The sequence below is a fragment of the Hyla sarda genome, chromosome 5 (assembly GCF_029499605.1).
Source record: "Hyla sarda isolate aHylSar1 chromosome 5, aHylSar1.hap1, whole genome shotgun sequence".
Classification (NCBI taxonomy): domain Eukaryota; kingdom Metazoa; phylum Chordata; class Amphibia; order Anura; family Hylidae; genus Hyla; species Hyla sarda.
The window spans coordinates 259,415,051-259,428,207 of NC_079193.1; the positions used below are offsets into that span (position 1 = coordinate 259,415,051).

At 43.2% G+C, this 13,157-nt stretch overlaps 1 protein-coding gene across 11 annotated transcripts in view; it reads right to left on the bottom strand.

Annotated features, from left to right (window-relative positions):
* The window catches only part of PTPRM (protein tyrosine phosphatase receptor type M), an 898,578-nt gene that overhangs the window by 337,931 nt on the left and 547,490 nt on the right, over positions 1 to 13,157 (bottom strand). For all 11 annotated transcript variants that reach the window (XM_056521605.1, XM_056521601.1, XM_056521594.1 and 8 more), the window contains one exon: positions 8,749 to 8,785. In XM_056521605.1, the coding sequence (XP_056377580.1) occupies positions 8,749 to 8,785 (37 nt within the window). The remainder of the gene's footprint in view (positions 1 to 8,748; positions 8,786 to 13,157) is intronic.

The following is a 13,157-nucleotide window of genomic DNA, read 5'->3' on the forward strand; positions in this document are numbered from 1 at the left end:
AGCCTCCGGTCGGCTGCGTTTTTTGCCGTATTCGGTTTCCCGACCGTAGGCAAAAATGCGGTTGACCACGTTTTTGCCTGTGGTCGGGAAACCGCATATGAGCCCCGCCCCCTCTCCCCCAGCAGAATACGGGAACCGTAAGTACAAAACGTGGTGTGAACCCAGCCTTATGAATTAATTCTGCAGTACACTTTAAAAGGTGGGCGTTACTAGAATAAAAGGTTAAATTCCACACCAATTCTACATGCATTTTGCAGACATTAAGCACCAATTCTGCATTTTGCACAGAAATATAAGACAAGACTTATGGCAGAGAGTGGAATTTTACAGAGTGTGGAATTTTAGAAGCGGAAAGACTGATGCGGAAATTCTGCAGTGTGAATGGGACTGCGGAATCCCCTTGAAGTGTATTGGCTATAAATGCAGAATAATTTTTTCCTTAACTCCATAAAGGACACAGCTCATTTTCACCTTAAGGACGCAACCCTTTTTTTGCAAATCTGACCACTGTCCTTTTAAGCATTAATTACTCTGGGATGCTTTTACTTTTCATTCTGATTCCGAGATCGTTTTTTCGTGACATATTCTACTTCATAATAGTGTAAAATTTTCGTCAATACTTGCATCTTTTCTTGGTGAAACATTCCAAAATTTGATGAAAGATTTGAAAATGTTGCAATTTTTTTAACTTTGAAACTCTCTGCTTATAAGGAAAATGGACATTCCAAATAAATTTCCATATTTATCGGCGTATAACACGCATTTTTTATGCTAAATTTTTTAGCCTAAAGTCTATCTGCGTGTTATAAGCCGATAGACTGTTTGTGACCACGCAAAAGCCGCTGCAGTTCAATGATTTAAAGCAGACGCTTTAAATCATTGAACTGCAGCAGCTTATGCCTGGCCAGAGTCCCACTGCCCGATTCCCTCCCCGGTTTTATAGTTATATGTCCCGTCGACATTGCCCAATTCCCTCCCCGTCCCCCATTTTATAGTTAAACATCCCGCCGCCACCACTGCCCAATTCCCTCCACGTCCCCGTTTTTACAGTTACATGTGCCCTGGGGACTGCGGTCCTTCATGCTCCTGCGGTCTCCTGATCTGTCACTGTGCGCTATATGACAAGTGACGTCCTCAACACGACGTCACTCGTCAGTCAGTGAGCGGCGCACAGTGACAGATCAGGAGACCGCCGGAGCATGAAGGACCGCAGTCCCCAGGGCCCATGTAACTATAAAACTGGGGACAGGGAGGGAATTGTGCCATGTTGACCCAGGTATTGAATTTTTACAAGGCTTAAAAGGAGAGAAATATTCCTAAAATTTGTAACCCAATTTCTCTTGAGTAAGGAAATACCTCATATGTGTATGTCAAGTGCTCCGTGGGTGCACTAGAGGGCCCTAGAATGGAAGGAGCAACAATGGGATTTTGGAGAGTGAGTTTTTCTGAAATGGTTATTGGGGGGCAAGTCACATTTAGGAAGCCCCTATGGTGCCTGAACAGCAAAAAAAAAAAAAAAACACAAGGCATACTATTTTGGAAACTACACCCCTAAAGGAAGGTAACAAGGGGTACAGTGAGCCTCAACATCCCACAGGTGTTTGACGACTTTTCGTTAAAGTCGGATGTGCGAATGAAAAACATTTTTTTTTCACAAAAATGCTGGTTTTTCACCAAATTTTACATTTTTACATGGGGTAATAGGAGAAAATGCACCCTAAAATTTGTAACCCCATTTCTTCTGAGTATGGAAATACCCCATGTGTGGACGTCAAGTGCTCTGCTGGTGCACTAAAATGCTCAGAAGAGAAGGAGCACCGTTGGGCTTTTGGAGAGAGAATTTGGTTGGAATAGAAGTCGGGGGCCATGTGCGTTTACAAAGCCCCAGTGGTGCCAGAACAGTGGACCCCCCCCACATGTGACCCCATTTTGGAAACTACACCCCCCACAGAATTTAATACGGGGTGCAGTGAGCATTTTCATCCCACTGGTGTTTGACAGATCTTTGGAATAATGGGCTGAGCAAATGAAAAATTTTATTTTTCATTGTAACGAACCACTGTTCCAAAAATCTGTCAGACATCTGTGGGACGTAAATGCTCACTATACCCCTTATTACATTACGTGAGGGGTGTAGTTTCCAAAATGGGGTCACATGTGGGGGGGGGGGGTCCATTGTTCTGGCACTATGGGGGCTTTGTAAACACACGTGGCCTTCAATTCCAGACAAATTTTCTCTCTATAAGCCCAATGGCGCTCCTCTTCTGAGCATTGTAATGCGCCCGCAGAGCACTTTACATCCACATATGGGATATGTTCTTACTCAGAAGAAATGGGGTTACAAATTTTGGGGGGCTTTTTTTCCTATTTTCCCATGTTAGAATGAAAAATATAGGGTAACACCAGCATTTTAGTTAAAAAATTTTTTTTCATTTTCCCATCCAACTTTAACGAAAGTTCGTCAAACACCTGTGTGGTGTTAAGGCTCTCTATCCCCCTTGTAACATTGCGTGAGGGGTGTAGTTACCAAAATAGGGTCATATGTGGGAATTTATTTTTTTGCGTTTGTGTCAAAACCGCTGTAAAATCAGCCCCCCCTGTGCAAATCACCAATTTAGGCCTCAAATGTACATAGTGCGCTCTCACTCCTGAGCCTTGTAGTGTGTCTGCAGAGCATTTTACGTCCACATATGGAGTATTTCCGTACTAAGGAGAAATTGCGTTTAAAATTTTACTTCTTGTGAAAATAAAAAGTATAGGGCAACACCAGCATGTTAGTGTAAAAATGTAATTTTTTTACACTAACAGGCGGGTGTAGTCCCCAACCTTTCCTTTTCATAAGGGGTAAAAGGAGAAAAAGCCCCCCAAAATTTGTAATGCAATTGCTCCCGAGTACGGAGATACCCCATATGTGGCCCTAAACTGTTTCCTTGAAATACGACAGGGCTCTGAAGTGAGAGAGCGCCATGCGAATTTGAGGACTATATTAGGAATTGCATAGGGGTGGACATAGGGGTATTCTACGCCAATGATTCCAAAACAGGGTGCCTCCAGCTGTTGCTAAACTCCCAGCATGCCTGAACAGTCAGTGGCTGTCCTGAAATGCTGGGGGTTGTTGCTTTGCAACAGCTGGAGGCTCAGTTTCGGAAACACTGCCGTATGATACGTTTTTCATTTTTATTTGGGGGGGGCAGTGTATGGGGTGTATATGTAGTGTTTTACCTTTTATTATTTGTTAGTGTAGTTTAGTGTTTTTAGGGTACATTTGCACTGGCGTGTTTACGGTGAGTACCCTGTACATTCACATGGGGGGGGGGGGGGGCGCAAACCTCCAGCTGTTGCAAAACTACAACTCCCAGCATGTACTGACAAACCATCAGTGCATGCTGCGAGTTGTACTTTTGCAACAGCTGGAGGCACACTGGTTGGAAAACCTTCAGTTAGGTTCTATTACCTAACTCAGTATGTTCCAACCAGTGTGCCTTCAGCTGTTGCAAAACTACAACTCCCAGCATGTACTGATCGCCAAAGGGCATGCTGAGAGATGTAGTTATACAACAGCTGGAGGTACGCAACTACAACTCCCAGCATGGCGAGACAGCCCTTTGCTGTTTGTACATGCTGGGAGTTGTAGTTTTGAAAGATTTAGAGGGCCACGGTTTAGAAACCACCGCACAGTGATCTCTCAACTGTAGCAATCCAGCTGTTGCAAAACTACAGATCCCAGCATGCCCAGACAGCAGTTTGCTGTGTGGGCATGCTGGGATTTGTAGTTTTGCAACATCTGGAGGGCTACAGTTGAGAGACCACTGTATAGTGGTCTCCAAACTGTAGCTCTCCAAATGTTGCTAGGCAACTCACTGGCTTCCGTAGGATCGCTGCATGCCGCACCAGGGGGGAGAGATGATCGCCGCCCGCCGCCGCTGATCGCCGGTAAGGGACCTCCACCGCCGCCGCCGGACAGTTCCCCGTTCTGCCAGGATTACCGTCGGTGGGCAGAACGGGGGAACTGAACTTTAACCCCCCCACCCCCGATCTGCTATTGGTAGGTCGCTTTTGACCCACCAATAGAATTGATAGGAGGGGTGGCGCCCCTGCAACCTAACTTCTGTTCAGGGGGACCGGGGTGTCTTGGACACCCCCGATCCCCCTTATTTTCCAGGTCACCAGAGACCCAAATGACCCGGAATCGACGCAGATCGCCGGTCTGAATTGACTCAGGACCCCCCCTGGGCGATATGCCGAGATGGCTGCTATTCGATAACAGCAGCCGTCCCGGCCCGATCACTCTGTCCGGTGAAGTGGCGAACCCAGAACACCGCGCCGTAAATGTACGCCGCTGTGCGTTAAAGGAAAACTGTCAGATATTTTCTCCCGCACTATCCACAGGTACTGATGGATAGTGCGGGAGATGCTGATTAAAATGAGCCCTCCTGGCCGTTCGCCTGCAATTGTAGTTTTATTCTATGTGTATATCTTGCTGTAACTGGCACGGGCAGGGCTTCTGTAGGTTAACTGGCACTGACGTCAGCGCCAACTCCCTCCAGTTCTCCCTCTCTTCGTCGCTCCTAACTGGAGGGAGGGGGGATGAATATTCATAAGTGGCGCTGATGTCAGTGCCAGTTAGCATATAGAAGCCCCATCCGTGCCAGTTACAGCAAGATATAGACATAGAATAAAACTACAATTTACAATCAGCGCTTTCTCAAGACCAATGATTGGTCTTGAGAAAGCGCTGATTGTGAGCGAGAAATGGCCCGTCGGCCATACCTGTATACTGACCTGACTGCAATAAAACTACACATTGCTGGAATATCGTGAGTGCTATCTGTATTTCTTACATTGCACTGGATATTTCTCGGAAGACATTGAGCACCACAAGCCGATCCGGGTGTGGGACAAAGACTGCACGGGTGCATATACCCTACCACTCAGTAGAGCAATGCCAATTTATCTTTCAACCGATAAGTTCAAAAATAAAATAACTTCCTAGTAGTATACAGAAGCTGATAAGTACTGGAAGGATTAAGATTTTTAAAGGAGTTCTCAAACTAAAATCTTTTATCCCCCGCTGTGCCCGGGCTGTAAAACTATACATAATAAACTTTCACTTATCTGCCTACGATCCCCCGTTGTTCCGATATTGCCGCCCATGCTCCGGTCCCTGTCAGCTTCCTCTTCCTGTGGGTCGGTGACTTCACTCTGCGCTCAGCCTATCAGCGGACATTGCTGCGGCCGCTGATAGGCTGAGCGCAGAGTGAAGTCACCGACCCGCAGGAAGTGGAAGAGACCAGGACCGGAGAATGGGACGGCGATATTGGAACAACGGGGGATCGTAGGCAGGTAAGTGAAAGTTTATTATGTATAGTTTTACAGCCCGGGCACAGCGGGGGTTAAAAGTTTTAGCTTAACGAACTCCTATAAATAGAAATAATTTACAAATCTGTTTAACTTTCAGGAACCAGTTGATTTAACCCCTTAAGGCCCAACCCATTTTAACCTTAAGGACCAGGCTGATTTTATTTTTGCGTTTTCGTTTTTTCCTCCACGCCTTCTAAAATCCATAACTCTTTAATATTTCCATCTACAGACCCAAATAAGGGCTTGTTTTTTGCGGGGCCAATTGTACTTTGTAATGATACCTCTCATTTTACCCTAAAATGTACGGCGAACCCAAAAAATAATTTTTTTAGGGAGGAAATTTAAAGCGTACCCGTCAGGTCCAACAAAAAACATTTATTTTTTTTATATATCACTCAGTACCTAATCCTGACCATGTACATCAAATTTTTATGTGTCTAGCACCTTTTATATATATTTTTTATTACACTTTTAATTTAGCTCACTAGTCTGAATTCCTCTAAAAAGGAGGGGACATGGCCTCACTGTGCAGGTCTACGCCCCCTCTCTCAGTATGCTGTCTGCTCACATCTCCCCTAGCATTAGCAAAACAACAACTCCCAGCTTGTCCTCACTGACAGTAGCGGGACACAAGCTGACAGTGGGAGGATTGTTCTTCCAGCTGTGAGCCTTCACTCACAGCTGTCAATCAAGGAAGTGTGTCCATGACATAGGTGATGACGCATGGACACAGCAGGACTAGTACGTGTCCAAGCAGGCAGGGGGGGGGGGCAGTTGTTTGACTGGCTTTTTCACTATGAATACTAAACATTTTCTAATGAAGGCAATTGCAAAACCTATTGGTTTTGCATGCTTTACAACATATCAAAAGTTTTTGTATCTGACAGTGCCCATTTAAATGAAAACCACAATTTTGCACATTTTGGAAGGTTTCGTTTTCACACTGTACACTCTACGGTAAAAATGGCATGTGTTCTTTATTCTGCGGGTCAATACGGTTAAAATGATACCCATGGCTAGATACTTTTATACCGCTTTAAAAAATTTAAAAAACTTTTTGTACAAAATAAGTCATCTAAAATCGCCCTATTTTGACAACCTATAACTTATTCTTTTTACCATATATAGGGCGGTATGAGGGCTCATTATTTGCACCGTCAGCTGTACTTTTTTATCGATACCACATTTGCATATATAAAACTTTTAGATAAATTTTTATAATTTTTTTGGGAATAAAATGTAACAAAAAAAAAGCATTTTTGGACTTTTTATTTTTATTTTGTACGTTTACGCCGTTTACCGTACGGGATCATTAACATTATATTTTGATAGTCCCAACATTTATGCATGCGGCGATACCAAAAAAAATTGTTACGCTTTTTGAGGGTAAAATGGGGAAAAAAGACAATTGTCATTTTTATTGGGGGAGGGGATTTTTCCCTTTTTTTTTTTTACACTTTTTATGTCCCCATAGGAGACTATCTATAGCAATAATTTGATTGCTGTTCAGTGCTATGCACAGGACATAGCAATGATCAGTATTATCGTTGATCTTCTGCTCTGGTCTGCTCGATCTCAGAGCGAGAGCAGTGGATGGCGGGAGATGGACGGAGGGGACCTCCGTCCGCCATTACAGATGATCGGATCCCCGCGGCAGCGCTGCGGGCTATCCGATCATCTATTTTAACATGCGCACTGCGGCAGATGCCGTAATCTGTACTGATCTGAGCATCTGAGGGCTTAATGGCGGACATCCGTGCAATCGCGGATGACAGCCATTACCGGTGGGTCCACCGGCTGCTGCTAGCAGCCAGAACCTGCAGTGTATGACACAAGCACTGCTCCAATGCTCGCGGTCATACACAGAACGTAAGTGGACGTCCTGGTGCGCCAAGTACCACCGCACCAGGACGTACATTTACGTCCGTGGTTGTTAAGGGGTTAAAAAAAGTTTGTTTTTTTTTTAGCAGAGTACCCCTTTAACCCCTTAAGGACTGAGCATTTTTCCATTTTTGCACTTTCGTTTTTTCCTCCTTAAAGTTAGAAAATCATAACCCTTTCAATTTTGCACCTAAAAATCCATATGATGGCTTATTTTTTTGCACCACTAATTCTTCTTTGTAATGACATCAGTCATTTCACCTAAAAAATCTATGGTGAAACTGAAAAAATAATCATTGTGCGACAAAATGTAAGAAAATTATGCCAATTTGTAGCTTTTAGGGGCTTCCGTTTCTAAGCAGTACATTTTTCAGTAAAAATGACACCTTATCTTTATTCTGTAGGTCCATACGATTAAAATGATACCCTTCTTATATAGGTTTGACTTTTGATGTACTTCTGGAAAAAATCATAACTACATGCAGGAAAATGTATATGTTTAAAATTGTCATCTTCTGACCCCTATAACTTTTTTATTTTTGCACATATGGGGTGGTATGAGGGCAAATTTTTTGTGCCGTGATCTGAAATTTTTAGCGGTTCCATTTTTGTATTGATCAGACTTTTTGATCGCTTTTTATTCATTTTTTCATGATATAAAAAGTGACCAAAAATACACTATTTTGGAATTTTTTTGCGTGTACGCCATTGACCGTGCGGTTTAATTAACAATATATTTTTATAATTCGGACATTTCCCCACGCAGCGATACCACATATGTTTATTTTTATTTACACTTACACTTTTTTTTTTTTAATGGGAAAAGGGGGGTGATTCAAACTTTTATGAGGGAAGGGGTTAAATCATCTTTACTAACTTTTTTTTCCACTTTTTTTTTTGCAATGTTATAGCTCTTATAGGGGGCTATAACACTGCGCACACTGATCTTTTACATTGATCAATGGTTTCTCATAGGAAACCATTGATCAATGATTCTGCCGCTTGACTGCTCATGCCTGGATCTCAGACACTGAGCAGTCATTCAGCAATCGGACAACAGGAGGCAGGTAAGGGGACCCTCCTGCTGTCCTACAGCTGTTCGGGATGCCGCGATTTCTACACGGCGATCCCGAACAGCCCCCTGAGCTAACTAGCATTAGTTTACTTTCACTGTAGACGCGGTGTTCAACTTTGAACGCCGCTTCTAAAGGGTTAATAGCACATGGCATCGCAATCAGTGCTGTGCGCTATTAGCCACAGGTCTCTGCCCGACTCGCTATGCATTATGGAACGGGGGTACACCCTGAGTCCTTAAGGGGTTAATGTTGTAATGTAAACATGCAGTGTACTAATGTCTGATAGGAAGACTTTTATGTAGACAATTCCCCTCTAATTAAAAAACTATATCTGATTGCATATATAGGCTGAAACTAGTTACTAAATATTACTTACTGTCAATGTAACCCTGGTAATATCGAAATGTAACAGAACTTTATTTTAACCTACCTTTTGTGGCTATCCTCACACAGTCAATTTTTGTTTCCTGTGAGAAAAGGAGAAAAAAATGTTTTGTTTTTGAAGATGCATTATTTACATTACCAGCAAACTTGTTGATGTATTATATTTACTCTGTGCTTTATCCTTTCAGGGAATAATCTATCATTTAAGAAAAATAACACTCGGTAATACAGAATATGTATATTTGCAAATAAGCTTTTAAAGTGTATCTTTAAAGTTTATATCAGTTACTGCATGCAGAATCACAGTCCCCGCTGGGCAGTCAGGTTGCCAAGGTGATCATACGAAACCCATCACATTGCATTCACATACATTTGATGGGGCTGAAAATCACACAGGACATGAGCTTTGGAGGAACACTTTAAAGGGGTACTCCAGGGAATAATATACAGTCATTGCTGTAAATGTTGGCACCCCTGAAAGTTTTTCTCACAGAAAACCGAAAAGTAACACATGTTTTGCTATACACGTTTATTCCCCTTGTGTGTATTGGAACTAAACCAAAAAAGGGAGGTAAAAAATCAAATTTGACATAATGTCACACCAAACTCCAAAAATGGTCTGCACAAAATTATTGGCACCCTTAACTTAATATTTGGTTGCACACCCTTTGGAAAAAATTACTGAAATCAGTTGCTTCCTATAACCATCAATAAGCTTCTTACACCTCTCAGTCGGAATGTTGGACCACTCGTCCTTTGCAAACTGCTCCAGGTCTCTCTTATTGGAAGGGCACCTTTTCCCAACAGCAATTTTAAGATCTCTCCACAAGTTTTCAATGGGATTTAGATCTGGACTCATTGCTGCCACTTCAGAACTCTCCAGCGCTTTATTGCCATCTATATCTGGGTGCTTTTTGACATATGTTTGGGGTCATTGTCATGCTGGAAGATCCAAAATCCATTGGTAATCCTCAAAACATCATTAAACCTCCACCATATTTCACTATAGGTACTGTGTTCTTTTCTTTGTAGGGCTTGCTTCGTTTTCGGTAAACAGTAGAATGATGTGCTTTACCAAAAAGCTCTATCTTGGTCTCATCTATCCACAAGACGTTTTACCAGAAGGATTTTGGCTTACTCTTTTTGGCAAAATGTAGTCTTGCTTTTTTATGTCTCTGTGTCAGCAGTGGGGTCCTCCTGGGCTTCCTGCCATAGTGTTTCATTTAAATGTCGACGGATAGTTCGCGCTGACACTGATGCTCCCTAAGCCTGCAGGACAGCTTGATTATCTTTGGAACTTGTTTTGGGCTGCTTATCCACCATCCAGACTATCCTGCATTGACACCTTTCATCAATTGTTATCTTTTGTCCATGCCCAGGGAGATTAGCTACAGTGCCGTGGGTTACAAACTTCTTGACAATGTTGCGCACTGTGGACAAAGGCAAATCTAGATATTTGGAGATGGACTTGTAACCTTGAGATTGTTGATATTTTTCCACAATTTTGGTTCTCAAGTCCTCTTCTCCACTTTCTGTTGTCCATGCTTAGTGTGGCACACACAGACACACAATGCAAAGACTAAGGTCTGGAGACATTCAAATATGCCATCTGAAACTGCCATCTAAAGTATGTCATCATTCATCCCTTGAACAACTACCACCATCATTGCATTGTCATTATACTTATTACTGTTATTTGGTATGTCATCATTCATCCCTTGAACAACTACCACCATCATTGCATTGTCATTATACTTATTACTGTTATTTGGTATGTCATCATTCATCCCTTGAACAACTACCACCATCATTGCATTGTCATTATACTTATTACTGTTATTTGGTATGTCATCATTCATCCCTTGAACAACTACCACCAGCATTGCATTGTCATTATACTTATTACTGTTATTTGGCAAGTGTTTCTATTTTGTTTGATCACAATTTATTTCCCCTAAGTGATCCCAAACTTTTTTATTTATTTTTTCTTAACTTTCTCCTCCAAATGCTATAGCTCCCCCACCCTTTTTCACACCTGATAGCAATCCTCTGGCAATTTGCTGGCTTAGCCTAGTACTATATATTTGAGACAATAGGTCTGTTAGACCATAGGTCTGGAGACATTCAAATATGCCATCTGAAACTGCCATCTAAAGTGCTTCTTAAGTGTGATATCAAGAATTATACCAGTATTGAACCAGAAGGGAACAAAAGGGAACTAACTCAACATTATAACTACAAAAGTAAGTCACTCTTTTCAGAAAAAACAAAAAACAAACATGCACTCCCTTATTACTTACATCATTGTGATACATTTTCTCTTCTATCCCCCACCGATTTCTCCGGTGGACTCTATATACATCTGTCCATGCCTCCTTCCCTCACCTATGTATTGCTCGCATGCACTGCTCACCATCATAAACCACCCAAAGTCACCTCATTCCATGGTAGAGCACAGAAGTCGCTCCATCACTTCACCCAGCCATCTGCTCTCCCTCTTCTTTCTTCTGCTTTTAGCTGCTGGGGACATTGCTCCTAACCCTGGCCCACCTTTCACGAATATTTGCTCTACACTACCTGCCTCTTGCGGAACAACTACAAACTTTAACTGCGCTCTCCTAAACTCTCGATCTGTGTGCAATAAGCTCACCCAGATTCATGGCTTATTTCTCACTAATTCTCTTAATCTGCTGGCTCTCACAGAAACATGGATACAACCTTCTGACACTGCTTCTCTCATTGCTTTATCTTATGGTGACCTTCACTTTTCCCATACCCCTAGATCTGACACCAGGCATGGTGGAGGAGTTGGGGTGCTTCTAGCCCCACAATGCACTTTTCAAGTCATCCCCCCATTACCTTCCACACCATCAGGCTCTTCCGCCCATTGTCTCTCAGAGTGGTGATCATCTATCATCCTCCTGGTTCTCCCCAAGTGTTCCTGGATCATTTTGTCACCTGGCTCCCTCACTTTCTTTCCTCAGAAACACCTACACTCATCATGGGTGATTTTAATATCCCCATCGATACCCCAATCTCCTCTTCTGCCTCTCGGCTTCTGTCTCTAACCTCCTCTTTTGCCCTTTTACAGCTTACTGACTCTCCCACACACAAGGATGGGAATACACTGGTCTTGATCTTCTCTAGACTTTGCTCTGTCTCTAAAATTACTAATTCTCCTTTCGAGCTCTCTGACCACAACCTTCTCTCTTTCTCTATCGGTAACTCCTATCCTCTTCCAGACACTCCAACCTTGTACACTTACAGAAACCTGCGTGCCATAAACACTAGTCAATTTATAGACATTCTACAATCTTCACTATCACCAATCTCTTCTCTCTCCTGCCCTAATCTAGCAGCCAAACATTACCATGACACCCTAAAGTCTACCCTGGTTCAAATGGCACCCTCTAAAACACAAACCTCCCGACACAGACGGCAGCAACCCTGGCACACGCTAACAACCTGCTTTCTCAGGCGATGCTCTAGGTGTGCTGAACGTCTGTGAAGGAAAACTAAGACTTCTTCAGACTATCTGCACTTAAATTTATGCTTAAATCCTATTACTCCGCTCTTCATCTCGTCAAACAAACATATTTTACCTCCCTCATCTCCTCTCGGTCTAACAACCCAAAACGCCTTTTTGACACGTTCAACTCTCTCCTTCGGCCTAAAGTACAGACCCCAATCACTGATCTCTGTGCTGAAGACCTGGCCAAATACTTCAAAACTAAAATCGATGACATTCGTGATGAAATCCTCTCCCAGTCCCCTAAAAGTTCTGATCCAATTCCCAGCCACATCTCCTCTTCATCACTCTCAGTTTTTGAGCCTGTAACGGAGGATGAGGTTTCCAGGCTCCGCTCCTCCGCCCCCGCCCCACTACCTGCTCTAGTGACCCCTGCCTTCACACCTCATCCAGTCTCTCTCTCCTGCTATCAGCTGTCACCTAACTAAAATCTTTAACCTCTCCCTCTCTTCTGGGGTCTTTCCCTCCTCTTTCAAACACTCTATCATAACCCCACTATTGAAAAAAACATCTCTGGACCCGTCCTGTGCAGCCAACTATCGACCCGTGTCAAATCTCCCCTTTAACTCCAAACTCCTGGAACGCTTGGTCTACTCCCGCCTTATCCGCTATCTCTCCGAGAACTCTCTCCTTGACCCCTTACAGAAACGGCCCTAACCAAAGTCACTAACGATCTTCTGATGGCCAAATCAAATGGCAATTTCTCTTTACTGATTCTCTTGGACCTCTCTGCGGCTTTTGACACTGTGGATCACCAACTCCTCCTCAGTAGTCTCCGCTCCATCGGTCTCAAGGACTCTGCTCTCGCCTGGTTTTCCTCCTATCTCTCTGGCCGCTCCTTTTAGCATCTCGTTTTCTGGCTCTACTTCTTCTCCTCTTCCCCTTGCTGTTGGGGTTCCCCAGGGATCAGTCCTGGGTCCTCTACT